The sequence below is a fragment of the Rhinoraja longicauda genome, chromosome 2, assembly GCF_053455715.1.
Source record: "Rhinoraja longicauda isolate Sanriku21f chromosome 2, sRhiLon1.1, whole genome shotgun sequence".
Taxonomy (NCBI): domain Eukaryota; kingdom Metazoa; phylum Chordata; class Chondrichthyes; order Rajiformes; family Arhynchobatidae; genus Rhinoraja; species Rhinoraja longicauda.
In genome coordinates, this window is record NC_135954.1 from 76,294,810 (window position 1) to 76,316,642 (window position 21,833).

General features: G+C 38.2%; 1 protein-coding gene across 1 annotated transcript in view; it reads right to left on the reverse strand.

The window, feature by feature from the left end:
• LOC144605954 (dynein axonemal heavy chain 11-like) overlaps positions 1–21,833 on the reverse strand; it is a 261,975-nt gene that overhangs the window by 222,957 nt on the left and 17,185 nt on the right. Inside the window, exons 4-11 of the mRNA XM_078421667.1 lie at positions 20,454–20,643; positions 20,207–20,306; positions 15,733–15,944; positions 14,147–14,380; positions 10,682–10,849; positions 5,619–5,735; positions 3,938–4,075; positions 581–705 (exon numbers count right to left, since the gene is read on the reverse strand). Coding sequence (XP_078277793.1) covers positions 581–705; positions 3,938–4,075; positions 5,619–5,735; positions 10,682–10,849; positions 14,147–14,380; positions 15,733–15,944; positions 20,207–20,306; positions 20,454–20,643 — 1,284 coding nt within the window. The remainder of the gene's footprint in view (positions 1–580; positions 706–3,937; positions 4,076–5,618; positions 5,736–10,681; positions 10,850–14,146; positions 14,381–15,732; positions 15,945–20,206; positions 20,307–20,453; positions 20,644–21,833) is intronic.

A 21,833-nucleotide genomic window follows, 5' to 3' on the forward strand; every position in this document is an offset into this window, starting at 1 on the left:
TTTCAGGAGGCTACACTTCTGAAGGAAAGAGTTAACAGATGCAAGAGGTAATTTACATTGAAAGTAAAGAGCTCCATTAATAGACCTCTGGAAGCTTCAACGGACTTTACAGCCAAATTCTAGAACATAGCTATTGAGTTAAAAGCAGCGTTGTGCCTGTCAATTTGCATTCAGCAAAACCTCAAACAGTAATGTGATTTTGTTCTCAAAAAGGACAAATGTTGGATAACTTTTCCTTAAAACAATGGTGGGTGATTTTGACATCCATCCAGAGTTTACTTTAATGTCTCCTCCAAAGGGCAGCACTTCTGATGAATGCAACACTTCCTGCATTGAGCAGTGAAAAATAAGTGCAAGATTTGAGCTTAAGTTTCATGAACCCAGAACTTTCTGATTCAGAGGGAACACTGCTATTGAAATCAAATAATATAACTTGAGCATTTGTTTTTGAAAACTTTTAGTTGACATCTATAAACTGATAGGGAAACAATTGCAGTTTGACATTGAATTATCCTCAAACATATTTCATATGTACAGCACAGAAGTTTACAATTTCATGCATACAATTCATCACACTTACGTGTGGTAAATAAGCTTGAAATTTGACCATGGTATTTCAATTCTTTCCTTAAGTTCTTTGGCCCACTTTAAATTTCCTGAAGTTGGAGGCATGTTCTTGTTTAATAGTGGAGCACGTTTGTCTTTCTGCATATCAAATTAAAAAACATCTATATAATTATCAATAGAATTGGTGAACAAAAATACTTAACAATTAAAATAATATTTTCATTATTTTCTGTAAAATATTTCATCAGTTACTAAATTAGTTAACTTCATGGTTTAGAGGGATATAGGCTAAGTCTAGAATGAGTGTAGATCAGCATGGGCAGGTCAACATTGGCAAGTTTGGCCTAAGGGCCGGTTTCCCTGCTGTACGACTTCATATTTCAATGTGTTTCATATGCAAACCACAAGATGGGACGAATGATGAGGAAAAAAACACCAAAAAAACCCCACAGACCGACAAATGGTATTACATCAGGCCATATGATAGGTATTAATACAGCAGGCATTCCAGATTTTCAAGGGTGCCTTCACTGAATAGATGGAAGGTAATTGGTATGTGCATTTAACACAGTCAGTGCTTACTTTTGAATTGGCAAATGAAATGAGCATTTCTTCACAGCTATTACAGCTTAAAACTGCTGTGTTCTTAAGCATTTTTTGTTGTTGTTTCCATATAAGCAATTATAAAACCAGATTCATATAAACAAAGAAAACAGGTGCCGGAGTAGGCCATTCGGCCCTTCAAGGCAACACCACCATTCAATTTGATCATGGTTGACCATCCAAAATCAATACCCCATTCCTGCTTTCTCCCCATATCCCTTAATTGCACACAATGCTCCAGGTGTGGTCTCACCAGGGCTCTGCACAACTGCAGTAGGACCTCCTTGCTCCTATGCCCAAATCTTCTCGCTATGAAGGCCAACATGCCACTTGCTTTCTACACTGCCAAATGGCAAGAGACAAGGTTTTGTGATTTCTTAATAGTTTGGTCTCTTTAATTTAATAAGTGGGATGGACACAGTAACACATTGTAATAAGAGTGGCACAGTTGGTAAAACTACCATCTTACAGTTCCAATGACATAGGTTCCATGATGTCCCCGAGTAGAGTTTGCAAGTTTTTCCTGTGACGTGGGGATTTACTTCAGGTACTCTGGAGTTTGCAATTTTTCCCTGTGTCCATGGGGATGTCCTCCAGGTACTCTGGTTTCTTCCCACATCCCAAAGAAGTTCAGTTTGGTAGGTTCATTGGACACTATGGTAACTAAGGTAAACTAGCCGTTTAGGATACAAAATTAGCCCGGTGGGAGGGTATCACAAAATGTTGGAGTAACTCAGCAGGTCAGGGAGCATCTCAGGAGAGAAGAAATGAGCAGCATTTCGGGTCAAGACTGTTTTCAAGTTCGTAGTCATTGAACAGGCTGCTGATTCCTCTGTTTGTCATATATGTCATACATGTTAACGATTTGGATGAAAATGTCAGTGACAAGTTTATTAAGTTTGCAGATCACACCAAAATTGAAGATGGTTGGCTGAGGTTACAACAGAATATAAAGCAACTGGAGCATACAACTTTTTAAGGCAGAGATAGATTCATGATTAGTACGGGAGTCAGGGGTTCTGGGGAGAAGGCAGGAGAATGGGGTTATGAGGGAGAGATAGATCAGTCATGATTGAAATGGCGTAGTAGACTTGATGGGCCGAAAGGCCTAATTCTGCTCCTATCACTTATGAATTTATGACATTACAACAGAATATATATCAACTGGAAATAATCAACAAAATCGATTCAAAGGAATGGCAAATGAAATTTAACTCTGACAAGAGTGAAGTGATGTAGTTTGGGAAATTAAACAAGGGTAGGGCATATATAGCAAATGCAGGGCTTTGGATAATATTATGGAATATAGAAATCTGGTTCCCAGAAAGTGGTGACACAAGTACACATGGTGATGAAGAAGACACATGACATATTTGCATTCATCAGTATGGGCACCAACTACTAAAGTTGAGTTACATGCTAAGGCAGTACAGGACATTGGTGTGACCACATTTGGAGTATTGTGTGCAGTTCCAGTTACCCAGCTATAAGAAGGAGGTGACCTTGCAGATGTATATAACATCAAGAGGTGCATTGATAAGGTAGATGGTCACAGTCTTTTTCCCTGTTTGGGGCAATGGAAAACTTGAGTGCATTGGTTTAAAGTGAGAGGGGAAAGATTTAAAGGGAACTGAGGAGCAACTTTTTCCCTCACACATCGGGTGGTGGGTATATGGAATGAGCTACCAGAGTAAGTGTAGTGGCATATGCAATTACAATATTTACAAGGCATTTGGACAAATGCCTGGATAGGAAAGCTTTAGAGAGACATGGGCCAAATGCAGCTGAATGGGACTAGTTCAAGTAGGCTACTTGGTTTCAATGGATGAGTTGTTTTTATGTTGTAGAATACATGACTATAAATTGCTCTGAACCTGAAGATTCATATAACATAGAAAATAACGTTTGGCCACCTTCCAAACTAACCATCAACCTCTCATTTACTCTAATTCTACATTCACCTCATTTTCCCCCATGTGGGAGAAAACTGGAACATTCAGAGGAAACATGCAGTCACTGGAAAAATGTGCAAACTCCTTGTAGACTGCCCCTGAGGTCACTGATGAACTTTGTGAGGTCATGGCTCTGTTAACTGTGTCACTGTCTATCCTAATGTGTAGGTGAGCACTTGAAGAGCCATAACCCACAGAACTATAAACTGAGTGGAATTAAGTAGGTTCATTCTTGGCTGGAAAGGACTCTCAGAGCTAAGGTCTATCACTGCACCATAAATGTATATTATTTTTATTAGGCAAGCCTGTACATTATTATGAGGAGACAAGGGGTGGCATTGCAAACATTCATATTCCCAGAAGGAATAAAACAAAATGACCAACTGCACCATTCAGGAGTTGACATAAAATTAAAAAATATCCTTGGTTGCTCCAGTTAAATGTGTAATGGAACTGACTTCAGGAAGCAGAGTATGACATGCACTGCTGCATCATGTCAGCATTTGACAAGTAATTGAGCAAGAATTTCCTCTCTAATTTTCTCCACACTACCAGAATAGGGATAACTTAAAGAATAGTTTTGTCAGACTTTATCCAGGCCACTCTGTGGATACCCCATATGAAGGTTTAGCCAGATCTGGGTTCATGCCTGCACCTACTGTGTCTATTAATTTTGTGGGTGAAACTCGTCAGGGTCAAATATACCAAAGTCTGACTGTTCAGCAAATTGCCATAGGAGATCAGAGTCCTTAAAAGGGAATCCTCTGTATTCATGGTAACTTTGATTGCAAATAAACCTCTTCTATTAAACATACCCGTTCCAAGTGTTGATCGTATAAATATTTACACCTGTCCAATTCTTGATCAAACATCTCGAGCAGAGTAAAATACTTCGGACTAAAAATTTCCATAATGGTAGATCTCTCCAGAAATGCACCAAAGACTGTAAGAAGCTTTGAGAGACGATAAGTAAACATCGGTGAATATTTTTTATACTTTCATGCACTACATCCAACCTATAAAATGTACATATTAAAGCCAGTTATAAAGACATGCACTATACAAAATTCCTCACAGTGAGCCCTTGTAAATCTTCATCTCTGCTTCTGGACAAAAACCTCTGGTGAGAAAACATTCCTAAACTGTGAATTATATATTCTTGAACGATGTAATACAATCACAAATTGTGTAGTACAGTGACTCCAGATACCACATAACAACTTAATTCACACTGTATATATCTTAGGCATTTCACAAATAGGGTTGACTAAATTGCAAGTGTAACTACAATTTTACATCTATTTATTACTCCATTGTTTCATGGCTACATGCATGGTTTGCCATTTTCTAAATTCTGTGCTCAATAATGAACTGAACAACATGATGACAGGCAAGTTACCAACATTGATATTGATTTATCTTCAAACTTAACTTGTAACAGAAATATAACCCAGCCTTTGCACAAAAATCCTTCTACCCCGGAGTTGCCAACATATTCTACCTTGGAAATGGCAGTAGATGAGAGGGAAGGAAACCCCTTGGTGACCAAGTGCGTCTTGTCAATGGCAGTGGCCTGAAGAAAGCACTGTCGCCAGGAGCTACAAGGTGACTCGCAACAACAGCCGAGTGAACTGGTGAACAAGGGCTTGCTGTTGCAGACCAATGACACAATGGCATCAGCACCTAGTTTTAAGGTGAAACAATACAAAGTGCTAGAGTAATTCAGCAGACTGAATCTGTCTAAAGAAGGGTCCTAACATCATCCATCCATGTTCACTGGAGAAGCTGCAGTGACCCACTGAGTTACTCCAGCACTTTGTGTACTTCTGTGTATCAACCATCATCTGCAGTTCTTTGTTTCAACTACAAACAATGATAATACCATATTCGGTTATAACAGACAAACAATCTGCGATAACAGACACCAGTCCCTCCCCTATGGTCCGTTATAACAAGGGTTTACTGAACTTCATAAATTTCAAAATAGAACAGATCGCAATGCCTTTCCAACTCCGTAATCTGTTACATTTGAAAATCAACCTGAAGAATCAGGAGAAAAAAACACTTTTTGCTCGACTATTTTCAAATAATGTTTTTGGATTTAATTTTTTCATATACCAGTCTTGCTCTACATTAACATGATGAAATAACCATCTCACTGTAGTTAAGAACTGCATTATCGAATGATGCCACAAAACAAATTCTTTAAATAGCTATACCAAGTTTGCCAATAGGAAAGGATTTTCCATACACAATGCTGTCTCCTTTAAAATGGTTGCAATTTATAAACAATTGGGGTTTTTTTGCATCACCGTAAATATCTAACTGTAAAATTAATCATTTTGTAAAAGGCAAATGTTCAAGATACTTAGGAAAAGTATTGAAACATGATATGTTGCAAGCACAATATAAAATGCTTAACATAAAATCAGACCAAGACATTTGCTTATCTACTTTGCATTAATTTCTACTATCAAATTTTAAACAGATCCATACCTTAAAGGCAGATTCCAAACCAGAGCAGTCATTAAATGCTGCACATAAAATGGTCCCAAGTTGCCTATCAAAATCCACAATCTTTTCTTTAAATGTATTGTAGTCTTTTTCAAAGTCCTAACAGGCAGAACATATTATACTTCAATTGTAAAATAAGCCAAATTGAGTGAATTACATTTTTTACAAAGACCTTTACAAAATATAATACCTGCACAAGAATCCAAAAACTGCACAAGAGGTGACTGGAGTTTCAGAGTCACTGCTTAATAATATAAATTATTTAACCTCAAGAGTAGTAATTAGTTCTTGCATATATCACTTACAATACCTTTGTTTCTTCTAAAACTGAATGTTTTTTTAAAAGCCAACACCAATCCTTTCAAATGATTTACTAACACCAGAAAACTTGTTCAGCCTCCAATTTTTTACGCTAAACAGCTTCATTTGAATATCACTGAGCCTTAATTTCACTGTTATCAACACTTCTGATTTCTTCCTTTTGAACCATAAAGTAACAACTGTGGATATATATAAAATGCTAAAAATATCTAATCAAAAGTAAAAAAAGTAATAAAAAGTAAGCCTTGTCAAAAGATTAAAGTGTTAAAATGCCCTGCTCAATCATCACCACTCTATTAAAAGAGACAATTAGATAAGAAAATATGGACTTGAATGTTGACTTCTGCAATCAAAGGAAATTAAGCTTTAAAGCTACAAATTATCTATAAGAGGAACATGTACAAAAGTTGATGTACATTAAAATTAAATAACTGCAACAAGATAAAGTTTAAAGAGCAAATCTACTAGAATTTTCAGACAACAGTAACATTTATTGTGCATTTAAGGCCTTTCAATAAAATTAATTCCTACAAGTTCTTCACTTAGTCAAGAGTCAGTAAAAACATTAATAGCACCAAAAAAAACAGGCCCTTTGGCTCAACTCATCCAGGCCGACGCAGATGCCTACATAAAATATTCCCCTTTGCCTGCATTTGGCCCATATCTCTGTAAATGTTTTTTTAAACATTGTAAATTTACATATTTACAATTTTGATCTGGTCTCAGAATTCCCTATAAGCAGGAGTAATTCTTGTCAAACATTTTTATTATTTTAAGATCTTAATCAAATCAACCCTTAGCCTTTTCTATTTCAAAACTATAATGCAAATTAACTAATTCTTTCATGATCGCCAGACTTCCACATCCACATCTATGAAGTTACAAAGATCAACATATCCTTCATAATGTAGAAGGTTCAAAAATAAATATAGTACTTCAAATGAGGCACGGTCTGCATTCTATGTAAAACAGAAAGCAGTGCCAACACTCAGCAACTCAGAAAACATCTGTGAAAAGAGTTAAAGTTTCTGATCAATGAGTTGAACATTATAAAATTCCCACTTCTGCTTTACTTCAGATTATCCAATGTTGGCATTTTTATTCACTCTATATAAACACTTTTTATGTTTTTCTGCAATTATCCCAGCTTGCTTTGTGTAATTACAAAAACTATCTATGCCTCCTGTAATTGGACTATTAAATGCAATAGTCTTATTTACCCTCACAAATAAGTATTTTATACATGAACAAACGGTTATTGGGTTATCAAAATAAAGGTGGGTCAGATATTTAAGTTGTTGTACTTTAAAATGTATAGTGATGCTGACAGCATCCTTTAGTCTTGAAGGCAATGCAGCAAGTAAAGATGATCAAAATAGATAAAGAACAGAGCACACACATCACTACTGAGCTAGATGCACTTTGGATGTCCCCTGAGGGCTGGCTCCATAAAGTGCACAAAACAATTGACTTAAATGAAATGTTAGTACATGATTCACTTATTTTTAATTATTTCAAGTAATTTCTCAGAAATTAATTTTGTCTTTTTGTTTTTAATACCTTTTTTTGTCAGTTATTTCAGCCCATGTGAACAATCTTTAATGTTTTTTTGACAATCAGAGATTTTTAGAAGCAGTTCAACATCTGAAAGCAGCAAGCTGTCAAAGACCCTACCTTCCAGAAATGGGGGTATAGAATTTGCAGCTCAACCACTAGTCACCATTCTTGGACCACCCAGCTTTGAGACAGCTGTTAGATATGGAGGACATCCATTACAGATCGGTGCAGTGGAGTGAACACTGCAGGCAAGATTGTGGATAATTCAATCCAATAACTTGGGGCAAAATTAAATAAAATCCAGCACAAATTTGTTTAGTGCAAATCATGTTTCCAACCGGAAGGACAGATGATATTGTGTGAAATCTATCCATCGCTGTTGGTTTTGACTTATCTTGTTTCAGATTCCAAAATTTCCATCTTTCTATTCCTTTCTAACTGGCCTCATTTATGGAGACACATGATACCACAGATTGGTGAAAGGAAATAGACTGTCAGGATCATTCTACTACAGATACAGCCTGATCCACTGAGCTCCTCCAGCAGTTTGTTTCTTTGCTGGAGATTCATTAATACCAGGGATGGAAGCTCAGTCTCCAAAACTGTCTCGAAAGGCTGAAAGATGAATAACAAGAGGTCGTAGATTTAATGGGTTTGCCAATTAAAATGAAAAAATGGTTTAAAGCCAAGCAAGTTGGAGGTAGATTAATAATAACAATGAAAATAGAATTAAAATACATGAAATGAACAATTTTTGGGTTAAGAGGAACAATATTAGATGGTTCCATAGGAACCAATTGGATGGCTCCATGGGAAACTGACATAGGTATGATGAACCATTTAACTTATTTGTGTTAAATTGTTCAAAACAGCAATTTCGTCAATTTTACTGCTTGTCTGTTCAAGTGTCAAGAGTGTTTTATCATCAAATGTCCTAGATAGAACAAAATACATTCACAGGCACATACGTACACCTAATAAACAAACAATAATAGTGCAAAAAGGCAAAACCAATGCTCCCAAGTCTATGTAGTTCAGAGCTTATTGGAGGTTGCAATGTTTAATAGCCTGATGGCTGTAGGGAGGTTGTTCCTGAATCTGGACGTTACCGTTGTCAGGTTCCTGTACCTTCTTCCCAATGGCAGGGGTAAAATATGTGGCCAGGGTGGTGTGGGTCGCTGATGATGTTAGCTGCCTTTTTGAGGCAGGGACTCCTGTATATCCTTTCAATAGTGGGGAGGCCAGATATACATCTTCAACACAAACCTATAAATCCTTATTGAAAATCATAGTCACATTAATGAACCCATAAGAAAATGTCCACTGCAGTTGCATGCGGATTAGCTGCAAACATCTGATCTGAACATTCTAAAGTTCTACCTCTCCCCCTTAACGCAACTACAAATCATTAAAACAAGGACACAATGAGAGGCTGATTGTTTAGACTGCACATTGCTTCTGAATAACTAGGATACGAAGCAGCAAATCCAAGAATGAGCACCTACATATTCATGAATTGAGAAAAATAACTCTAGAATCAGTTAAGTTATGCCTGTAATCTATATATCCTTGGATACCGAATCAAACAAAAGTGATTTATTTATGTACTGCAAGGTCACAACAACAATATCCTCAGATGGAAAATGTCCAATGTACTCTGATAAACAGGGTTCAGGACATTCAATAACATTAGGAATTGCAGACAACAAATCTCAGGAAGCAAATATGCCTGTGCTTTTTGCAACTTAACAGATGTAAACATAAGTTTTATTTGTTCGTACTGGAATTTTTACTGACTTCATCTCAAGTGTTCAAAACGGTGAAGAGTTTTGAGAAAACAATTAAGGAGAAATTGCTTCTTCTGGTCATAGAATTAATAGCAGATTTAAGGCAACTGGTAAAAGAAACAAAGGCAAAATCGGTCGATATATTTCATTTGAAACAAGGAACTGCAGATGCTGGTTTACAAAAAAAAGACAAAACCTTGGCTCCTGACCTGAAACGTCACCTCTCTATGTTAAGGATCCTGACCTGAAACGTCACCTAACCATGTTCTCCAGTAGAGCTTCCAACTTAGGAAGGCCCTATGTTTGCAGTCAATTGGCTCTGATCATCTGGTCATTCTCACTAAGACAATCCTGACTCCACTGGCTGGAGAAGCCAAGAGAATCTTCCCAGTTGCCAGCTATAGTTGATGTCAGCATGGCCCTTCACCTGTGAACACTGCAGCTTCTGCAAGCTAGGAATATTAAAAAAGCCATGATTGTGGAGACCTTGAAAGCTTCAATAATGACCCTCACATCACAACTCTTGTACAGATGGTGCTGATTTGAGGCCAGTTTAAGAAAGATAACAATATGGATTAGGTAGCGGTAAATTCAGCAGTCATTGTTATCTATCATAGAGGTTTAGTTTAGAGATACAGCACAGAAATAGGCCCTTTGGCCCACCGAGTCTGCGCCGACCAACGATCTCCGCACGTTAATACTATCCTACACATACTAGGGACAAATTACAATTATACCAATCCAATTAACCTACAAACCTGTACGTCTTTGGAGTGTGGGTGAAAACCGGAGCTCCCAGGGAAAATCCATGCAGGTCACGGGGATAACGTACAAACTCCTTACAGACAAGCACCTGTAGTCAGGATCAAACCCGGGTATCTGGCGCTGTAAGGCAGCAAATCTACTGCTGCTTCACCATGTTCCTGTTGGAGTTGGAGTTGGCCTTTCCCATTCCTTGCATGCCAATTACTCCTTGCCAGAAGGTTGCAACTCTTCCCATGCTGTTATTGAAATCTCCCTGAGGGATCAGTTTATTTCACTTTGGGATGTGGAAAAAATGTTAAGGCTGAAGCAGAAGATCTACAAGAGTTCAATAAGGATACTCCTGGGCTTCCTCTTCATAAAAGCATGGTGATTTTTCTGAGGAATTAACTTATCTTTCCCTATATATACACACATACTGAACTTTTTATTCTTGTTTACAGTGTACAATGTTTACATATTCTGTTGTGCTGCTGGGACACATGACAATAAAACATTCTTGACTTGACGCAAAGTTGACAGATCAGCATAACGTCAAAGAAAATTCATAAACTTTTGAGACTATAGTTATACTTCACCCAACACTGACCAAGGAAAAGGGCAAGGAATTTCCACTACCATGCAATTGTAATCCAAAGGATCATACGTGCTTTCCTTAAAAACCTTACAGCTTTCCAAGAAATCGTGGTTCATTTCAGAAATTTGTCGACTTAGCATTTTCCCCTTCATGCCACCAAACTCTAGTTTCTCTAATTTTTGGAATTCCTGCATGGTAACAAACAAATCCTGCAATAAAGAGAGACAGCTTTACTAATATTTCACATTGAACGGATAATGTAAGCTCATTAACAATGGGAATGTACATATATAATTTATCAGGTTGTAAAAAATACCTTTTTTGCAAAAGTAAACTTTACATACTAAATGAGATCACTGAATATTTTGCTGGCTGAAATTGTTCTTGATAGAATGCTGCTACAGTTGACATTATCTAAAATATATTGTGAAAGATTGTGAAAACGCAGCCGACGGAGACCACAGAGCCGCGGGGGGGGGGGGGGGGCAGGGGGAAGGGGGACCTGGCGCCGGGGTACTTTGCAAGTGCCCTATATGTGGTGACTATTTGCATACCTTGGGTATGCAAGCAAAGAATTTCACTGTGACTTGTCACATGTGACAATAAAGTATTCATTCATTCATCCTTCTTTCCATCCCCAGTGCTACATCTGTCCGTAGCAATACTCTCACTCACCTGAAGATAGAGCTTGTTGACATTTGTAACCCTGATTTTGATTCAAATAATTATGAATTAACCAGAGAAGCCAAACACACATTTTTCAAGAATTATACCAACAAAAAAAAATAGGCCCAGACTTGATTGTCAAATTATTATCTACCTATTCAAAAATATTTAGTTCAACAATTCGTTTGGTGCAGTTTAGTCTGCAGCTGAATTGTTTCATCAATCATCTTTGGAAAATCAACCGCATCAGAAACATAAGTTGGGAGAGGTGTGGATACCGCTTTGTGCTGCCAAGAAAAGCACTCTTCATTGGACTCTGCATTGTTCCGACATAGCCTCAGGTATTTCCTGGGAAATATCAGACAAAAACAGGGAGGCCGAGGAACAGGAAGAGGGATGAAGTGATCGAATGAGAGAGGGAAGAGGTTGGTGTGGTGACTGGTCGGCTAGTAAAGTGATAGGAGGTGGTTCAATGAAAGACCCAATGCTGCAATAGATCTGGATGAAGCATTTTGATAATCTGCAGGAGGAACTCAGCAGGTCAAAGTGCATCTGTGGGGATGGGGTTGGGGAAGAGGTTGTCAACATTTCAGGATGACAGATTTTCTTTTTTCAATTTTTATGGAATCCAGATTTATTCCAGATTTATTCAATCATTTTAAAATACCCATCTGCTCTTCTTACCCAAGGAAGGATATACCTTTGAAAGATAACGTGCAGTACAGGTTCTCCAAATTGATACTTTGAATGGTGAGGTTTACTTTAGACTTTAGAGATACAGCGTTGGAACAGGCCCTTCGGCCCACCAAGCCTGCAACAACCAGTGATCACCCATACACTAACACTACCCTACACACCAGGGACAATTTACATAGCCAATTAATCTACAAACCTGGACGTCTTTTGAGTGTGAGAGGAAACCAGAGCACCAAAAAAACACATTTTAGAATATAGAAGATTGAGAAATGATTGAACTGAAATGCACAGAAGGGGCTTGAAAGGTTAGGTACAGGAATGTTTCCCATGACTGGGATGTCCAGAATGGGATATCAGTCTCAAAATTTGGGGTTTGCCATTCAAGACAGAGATGAACAGAAATGCCTTCATCCAAACTTTAGAGTTCTCTACCCGAGAGATTCGGTGCCGAGTTTATTCAAGGCTGAGAAATGTAGATTTTTTTAATATTAAGGGAACGAAGGCATATGGGAAAATGACATAAAGGCAAAAGACTCAACCATGATCTAAATGAATGGTGGATCAGGCACAAGGGGTCAAATCACCGACATCAGTTTCTATATTTTCATTCAATTCCCCAGTTTCCATGGTGGGCTTCAAACTCGTATCTCCGAATCAAAGGTTCAAAGGTCAGTTTATTGTCACATGTACCAATTGAGGTACAGTGAAATTCGATTGGTCCAGAATTCAAACTGTCCTGCTGCTATCCACCATGTGATCTTATTTCAGATGACATAGTTTTCGTTTTGATGTTAAGTTGGGTTACAAAGCAAAATATTCTGAATACATTTTGAACATTTTTTTTAAAGTGATCATTAGAATGAGCTAGTAGAGTGATAGATATACACAGGTAACCCCCAATCTAAAACAGGACACTGAAAAATTATAAAGCAAAACAAAGACAACATAAAATATGAGAATGATACAAAGCAGTTGTACAAATAAAAATGGTCTGTGTAGATGGATGTAAAGTTTAACAATACACTGGTATTTTTCTCTTTGCTGTTTTAGTTTTAATACTAACACAGCTACTGAGGTACAGTGAAAAGCTTTCTTTTGCATGCTTTCCAAATAGATCAGGTAAAACTATAAAATCAAGTCAAACTCAAGTACAATAGATAGAGCAAAGGGTACAGGTACAGTGTGCAAAAGAGAGTTCTTAGCATTGTAGTGCATCAGTTCTTTGGACAAAGTCCAATGTCCACAATGTGGTAGAGGTAAATCGATCAGTACCTAACTAATGGAAGGACTGGTCAGAGCATGATAACGGAGGGGAAGCAACTGCTTCTGAGTCTGGCAATGCGCACATTCAAGCTTCTGCACCTTCAGCAGGATGGGAGTAGGGAGAAGAAGGAATGACCGGGGTGGGACAAGTCTTTGATTATGTTGGCTGCTTTACCAAGACAGCATAAGTGTATATGGAGTCAATAGTGGGAAGTCTGGCCTGTGCAATGGACTGGGCTACATTTACAATTATCTGTTATTTCTTACAGTCTTGGGAAGCGGTGTTCCCACACCAAGCTGTAATGCAACCTGATAGTATGCATCTGTACAATTTAGTAAGAATCATTGGAAACATGCCGAATTTCCACAGTCCCCTCAGGAAGACGAGGCATTGGTGCGCCTTCTTACTTAGTCCATGACAGATCATTGGTAATATTAATAGTCAAGAGTGTTTTATTGTCATATGCCCCAGATAGAACAATGAAATTCTTACTTGCTGCAGCACAACAGAATATGTAAACATAATACACTTTAAATAATAATAATAATAATACCAAGGAACTTGAACCTCCCAGCCATTTCCACTTCAGCAGCACTGATGCTGGTGGGGGCATGTACTCCACCATGCTTTATGGTCAATAACAAGCTCCTTCATCTTGCTGACATTGAGGAAGGGTTTATTGTCCTAGCTACCAGTTGTACTTGTGGAATGGCTTGACTGTATTCATGGATAGTATGATTTGACTAGGTTTCACTGTATCTCAGAACCTGTGACAATAATAAACCAGTATGAGATCGATGCACCATTACACCCTCCCAACTCATGATATATCATAGAAGATAATTCTTGTTAACCACAGTTGCTACATATATATGTTTACCTCAAGTTGTAATAGGCGATTATAAAACCTGTCAAACCGTGTGAAAACCATTGATAGTGGGAAATCCCAGTATCTGCAATCATCCAAGTTGGTGTAATAGGTTACCAGCTTTTCTTTGTGTTTCAAGAAACAGTCTTTAAAAACCCTAAAATTTTTCACACATATTTGAATATTCTCCCAAGACTCTTCAATCTCATTTTTCAATAGTTCCTCTGGTGACAAAAAAACTATGGCCTAGAAAGAAGCACATTTACAATGGAAGTTAGTTTTAAACATGAATACCTATCTCAGACATAGCATATTCTGATACACCATAATGTAATAATGAAGTAGTAATGAAGCATCTTTACATTTGGTGGTAAAATATTTTCTGTTAATTACATTCGGAAGTGAACCAATTATGAAGATTGTATTTAAAATGTACACAAAATACTTGATTCAAAGTAAACTTTTCTCTCAATCTCTCAACCCTTTCAAAGAATTAAATAAAAATGATTACTGTAGATTTCTTAAATATCTTTCCATTGTGTGTATAAAAGGTTGGCGGCTCTCTAGCTATATTATAGGATTAAAAAAAGACAAATTGCTGGAATAACCCGACAAGTCAGGCAGCATCTCTGGAGAACATGGATATGTCACCGATCCATGTTGTGTAGAGATGCTGTCTGACCTGCTGAGTTACTCCAGCTCTTTTGTGTCTTTCTTGTGTAATCCAGCATCTGCAGTTCCTTATTTCTATAGTATAGGATAACTAAATAACCTGTGATTTAATGTTGCACTACATTTCTAAGGAATTTATTAACACAAAGATTAGAATCAAATGCAGTGAATACTTGGGTCATGCTGCCAGTTTACAACGCCCCTATCATTATGTAAAGTGAAACAAAAGGTTCTACTCATTGGAAATGATTTTCATTCTGAAGAATGCTAATAATTCAATGTGTAAAGTCATACCACCAGAATAAAACAAAAAATATGGACATTGGATTCATGCCAACAGTAATACTATACCAACACAAAAAGACCTACATTTGTTGGAGGTTTGAAAATTAAATCAATTCATTGAAATGTGTTCATCGATGTACCATCTTTAAGTTTTGCTTCAGCTGAAGCAAGCAATTCTTGATTTTGTTTATGGTTTTCATTTCTAGCATTAAATGCAAATTCATTTTCAACTGCTAAAGGTTACAAAGGTAATGAATTTCGTATTGGAAATGTAGCAACAAAGATAATTTTTCCATCTTAATATCTATCAGTATACTGACACAATAAAGCTACTGAATACAGCAATAACAATAACTTAATACAATAATTCATTTAAACACCACCATTTTGTGTTTGATGTAAATAAAACCATGAATACTCAACTGCTTTCGAAGGAAACTATTTGGCTTTTTACCATTTAATTATTTGTACCTTGATCAAATACTTCACTGATTTGAAGAAACAGTGTGAACTGGATTTGAAAATCAATGACAAATCTCTAGTCTTCACTGACAACAGCCAGGTATTTTTTTAACTTTTGGAATCATAATCACTTGGCATGCCATAGTATATAAATTAACATGAAGCTGATCTAAAATTACCTGTTTGATTAATAAGTTGCAGAATTCCTGCAGGAGCACAATGATCCGTACAGGAAAGCAATAGTGTTTGGAATGGCTCCAGATGAGACAGATGGTGTGAAATAGAGCTGGAATAAATACAGGAATCTTTGAAAATTCAGTTTCTTGCAGAATTTCAATATGGTGTTGCAGTGGTCGAAGATGTAGGTCGATGTCTTGGACTTCGATCAGAGCTTTATGAAATTATAACAGTAAAATAAAAGTCAGTATAAAGCAGAAATACTTTGAAAAAAAGCAAAGTATTAAAATGTGTATTTTGCAATAAATGAATACGTATTTTCTATGACGTCCTTATGTTCATTCAATAGATTTAATTAATACTTTTATTTGAAAGCGATTCATTGCCACAGATGGCTGTGGAGGCCAAGTCATTGGGTATTTTTGAGGCAGAGATTGGCATACTTGATTGGAAAGGGTTTCAAGGGTTATGGGGAGAAACCAGGAGAATGGGATTGAGAGGGAAGGATAGATCAGCCATGATTGAATAACAGAATAGACTCGATGGGCCAAATGGCCTACTTCTGTTCTTGTGCAGAAGTGTGGCCACCTGTGGCAGCAGGCCTGGTTCGCCATAGCGAGAAGATAAGACTGTACTAAGAAATTGTTTACCTTTGTTGGTGCCAGAAACATGGTGACTTTGTGTACTGCCTAGGTGAAGTCTGCTGCATGATTGTAGTTATTGTATTTTGTATGTATTTTTGGATAGTGCAGAACCATTCACAAAACGAACACATGAAAAATTATATATATATATATATATATATATATATATATATATATATAATTGACAACAATCATTGTACAATATTGATTATAGGTCCCCTTTCTGAAATGTATTCAAATACATATGTTGTTAACAGAATGGTCCTTGCACAAAAAATCAGGCTTGAACATTTGGGACAAGCACCGCACTTGCTCTGCTTAGATCATCAATTATTGCAGTCAGACAGAGGAGAGCACATTCGGCTCTGGCAAAATGATGTATAGAGCTGCCGTGCTGCTGGAGATTTTGATCCCTTTGAAAGTTTATTTAGGCAGAAGAGTTCAGTGGAGAAAGGAGAGAAGGACTGTAGCCTCTGTGATCTTTTAGACGCCTCTCTCCTTCCTCCACTAGTTCCAGGGAACGATGCATTTGAACCCCAAGATTATCCAAGGCAGGTGAAGGTAGAGTTGTGGCCTTATGCACCTACAAGTAGACATGAAACTCATTTAACCTGAAGGTCAATTTCAATGGTGGTTGATAAACTACATTAATGCAGTTACAGTAAACCCTGTGTTATGGACCTATTTGTAATGGATTTAGGTTATAGCGGACAGAGGGCCCACGCAGTAATCCCCACAGACCAGCACTGCCTCTGTGGCCACTTCCAAGCTGGCCCTATCGACTTTCACCACTAGGCTGGGCTTCCGATTCCACCCCCGGCATGCACCACCTCTCCGGCAGCTTCCAGGCTGGACCTTCTGCCACCACTGCCAGTCCATACAGCTTCCTCAGCCACGTCCAGGCCATGCCTGCTGCAGCCACTGCTGACCCTTACCTGCACTCCAGCCACAACCAAGGACTCTGCCAATCCTCACCTCACCTCCTGCCACCGGAAGGCTGGGGCTGTCAACTCACCTGGATTCTAGGCCCAACCCCAGAGCGAGAGGCTGAAGAAGGGTCTCGAGCCAAAACATCACCTATTCATGTTCTCCAGAAATGCTGCCTGCTCTGCTGAGTTAGTCCAGCACTTGGTGTCCTTTTGTGTATTAACCAGCATCTAGTTCATTGTTTCTACTACTTGTGCAATGAAGCTATATTACTTGGTAATCCATTACTCGGTTATAGTGGACAACCGGCAATAACGAACACCATTCCCCTCCCCTCCCAATGGTCCATTATAATGAGGGTTTATGGTTTCAGACGCCACTACTGAAGAGACCCCTATTAAGGCAATCTTTAAAATGGGTGGGTATTTATCTCCATCTCCTCAAGTAAGAGCAGATGGAAATACTGGACACCCATATTTAATATTTTATACTCCACTCGTCAACCTGAATCTCTTCATCAACTGGAAGAGTTATAATTCCCTGAAAATATAGATTTTGCTGGGCAATTCAAAGATTTGTAGTCAATGCCTTGCATCCAGCATCGCACAATGAATTGTCAGCTCACGAGGAAGAGAGGACAGATCACTGCCATATTTCAGCAAACAAGATGGATAGATGGAAAGCTCTGTGGAAATAAAACTTAATCATGCTGCCCATGATTCTCAATCTAATCTCTTGCTCCTGGACATGTTGGAGAGCATGATCTGAACTCCTTCCTTGGGGCCATGAGCAGCACAATAAAAAATGTCTTTGTTGTTGTCATTATAATAAGCGAGTTCGGTAACTCGACCCCGCATGCGCAGGTCACTAGTGCTAAACATTCTCGCCGGCTGAGCTGCTGCGTGTATACAGACCTGCGTTTCGTCCGTATTTTTCAGTTTTGCTTCTTCGAAGTAAGAAAATACTGCTTTCAAAAGTAGTAATTAGATGGATTTATGGTTGATTTGTACAAAACTATGATGATTTTGTATGTTTTATTGCTTTATACTTCAGTGAGTGAGCGAGATCGTGACGATTTTCTTTTGCATCGTAACATGTACCGGAGTTGCTCCTCAAGCGGGAATATATCGCACTTCCCAAACCAGGAGTTATTCTTGGTTTTCTCAATCGTTCTTGGATTGTCGGCGATGCAAAAGAAAAACAAACGTTTGAGTGAATGAATTGTTGCTTTGTGCGGGCGGTGGCTACAGTCCGGAATGTCAATGGATGACCACAGTAAACTTGAAGCTGCCGTTCGTACAGCGATTAGACAGCTGCAGAGGTCAGCATCCAGCAGAGCGGTTTGTCTGATCAAACCCTCCCTATAATGTCACCCAGAAACACATCACTCCGGTAGGGTCTCGACCTGAAACGTCAGCCATTCCTTCTCTCCAGAGATGCTGCCTGTCCCGGTAAGTTACTCCAGCATTTTGTGTCTACTGGAGTGATATTTTTCTGGGTGCCATTATAGGGAGGGATTGATCAGACAAACCACTCCGCTGGATGCTGACCTCTGCAGCTGTCTAATCGCTGTACGAACAGAACAGCAGCTTCAAGTTTACTGTGGTCATCCTTTGGCATTCCGGACTGTAGCCACCGCCCGCACAAAGCAACAATTCATTCACTCAAACGTTTGTTTTTCTTTTGCATCGCCGACAATCCAAGAACGATTGAGAAAACCAAGAATAACTCCTGGTTTGGGAAGTGCGACATATTCCCGCTTGAGGAGCAGCTCTGGTACAAGTTACAATGCAAAAGAAAATCATCACGATCTCGCTCACTCACCGAAGCATAAAGCAATAAAACCTACAAAATCATCATAGTTTTGTACAAATTAACCATAAATACACCTAATTAATAGTTTTGAAAGCAGTATTTTCGTACCTTGAAGATGCAAAACTGGAAAATACGAATGAAACACTAGTCTGTATACACGCAGCAGTTCAACCGCCGAGAATGTTTAGCCCTAGTGACCGATCACCTGTGCATACACAGTCAAGATACCGAACTCGCCTATTACACTGCTTGTTGGAACCTCCAGAGAGGGTTTCAAGTTTATCTTGGATCAAGTTTATCTTGAGTGACGTTTCGGGTCGAGACCCGAAATGTCACCCATTCCTTCTTTCCAGAGATGCTGCCTGTCCCGTTGAGTTACTCCAGCATTTGTGTCTACCTTCGATTTAAACCAGCATCTGCAGTTCTTTCCTATACAAGTTTATCTTAGAACTGGGATCAAGTTCTCGCGTCTTCATTCTAGCTATTGATCAACTCCCACCAAATGCACTTCACTTTTATTTGACTCTCTGGATGTGCAATAGCAACTCCCATGATATCTGCCTTGGCCACTACATATTTAGCCAAGATGCAAAATGACTTCCAGAATTGGATAGATTCTGTGGTCAGCTCTCCATTTTGATGCAGCTTTGGCCTCATTGTCCAATGGTGATGGTCTGACTGAACAAATGTTTGAGACCCCTGATATTACTTACACTTAACCTCATTTGTGGAAAATGAGGGGACCCACAGAGAAAGCAGTGTGGGTCCCCTGCACAGTGCATGTTTTTACTGAGGTTAATGAAATTCTATCACGCCTACGAAATTAGATTATCTTGTCCTGTCATACTCAACCTCTATAGTGTCGGCGGTTTTTCACTGAAGAGTCCTCATAAGAGTCTAAAACAATCGCAACAGCTTGGCAACATTATGAGCCAGAGTGTTTTCCACCAACATTAAATGATTAGCATAGTCAACCCAAGAATCAACAAACTTGAATTAATATTTACACTGTTTAGAGACATTACTGATCACATTTGCTTTAGAATAATACCATAATTGTTACTAATAAAATGTGTAGAGTCATACCCACCACCTACGACATCTTGTAAACTTGCTTTGAAAGTAGGGAAATAGCTGCTTTCTGTTATTTCCAGGATCTTGGCCATTTTTCGGATAACAGGGGTTTGAAGCTAGCAGTTAAAATAGGAATCATTTCCATCAGTTATTTATCAACACACGGCATAACAATGAAATTAGGTTCTGCAACTTCAGGCCATGGCCAAAATTGAGAAGCAAGGACAAAGTTGTTGCAGAATATTTGCTTTTATTACACTCACTTGCTCGTAAACACAAAGGAGGTTTGCTTTCCTTGCCTTCCAGAAATCCAACTCTGTCTCTGGACCTGGATTAATTCCTTGAAGCAAAGGTTCAGAAGAATCCTTCTTCAGTACATCCCGAATTTGATGAGTCCATTTGATCACCATTGACTCAATTGGGTGAATTATTAGCGGGTCATAATGATCCAGTCTAAAAAAAAATTATAGGAAGGACGCAAAAGTTCAAATTATTGCTCTTTCTTTCAGTGTTATTATAACCTGAATGACACATTGACAAATCGCGATCCCAATACCAAAGTGATAACCTCGTGTATGTCACAAACCACTTCTTAATCAATCTATTTCTGTCATTCCCTTGTTTTCTCTTGTTTTCATTTAAGCCCGTTGATGTGTCATCTTGATTCATTTTCATTCCAGTGTTTCCTAGGTCTTGCTAACAGACTTCAATACACAAAAGATAAATAATTTACGCCGCTTTAGTCTATAATATGTTGCAATTGAATGTAACTTGCAACATCTATAGTTTTGCATGATATTTTATAGACACTTCAGGCAATCCTTAACATCAGTTTCTGGTGAATATGACACTTAAACTCTCAATTCTCTTGATGCTTGACTCTTGAAGTCAACAAACAGCTGGACCAGCAGGGAGAGAAAAAGAGACAAATTCATGTAAAGTTTAAAATTACTGTGAATGGTTCAAATCAATTACATTAAAGGAAACTGTGAAACAATTACAAATCAATTACATTAAAGGAAACAACGTTAAACGACATCTATAAAAAAAAAGAAGAAAAAAAACCTTTTTCAGTCAGAGAGTTGTAAATTCACTGCCTCAGAAGGCAGGAGGCCAAGTCTCTGAATGCATTCAAGAGAGAATTAGAAGGCTCTTAAGGATAGCGGAGTCAGGACGTATGGGGAGAAGGCAGGAATGGGGTACTGATTGACAATGATCAGCCATGATCACATTGAATGGTGGTGCTGGCTCGAAGGGCCGAATGGCCTACTCCTGCACCTATTGTCTATTGTCTATAAAAGCAAGAAGAGAATTTAAAAATTAAAATCCAATTTTTCATATTTTAGATACATTTTTGCTATTATAATACATTTATTGACTTCTGCTGCATTATATCACTGTTTCTGTAATTATGTCAGCACCGAGTATTTAACCAACACTAACTTCTCAGACCACAAAGAAATTCACAGGCTAATTGTTTAGGAAATACAGTTCTGGAAAGAGGCTATGCAAGGTTAATTGATTCAATATTTCAAGCACCTGTTTTAACAACATCTAACAGGACTTCCTACACAAGAAATGAAATAATATTATTTGACAAAATGTTTACGGTATAATGTATTTGGAATAAATTCAATCTGTGC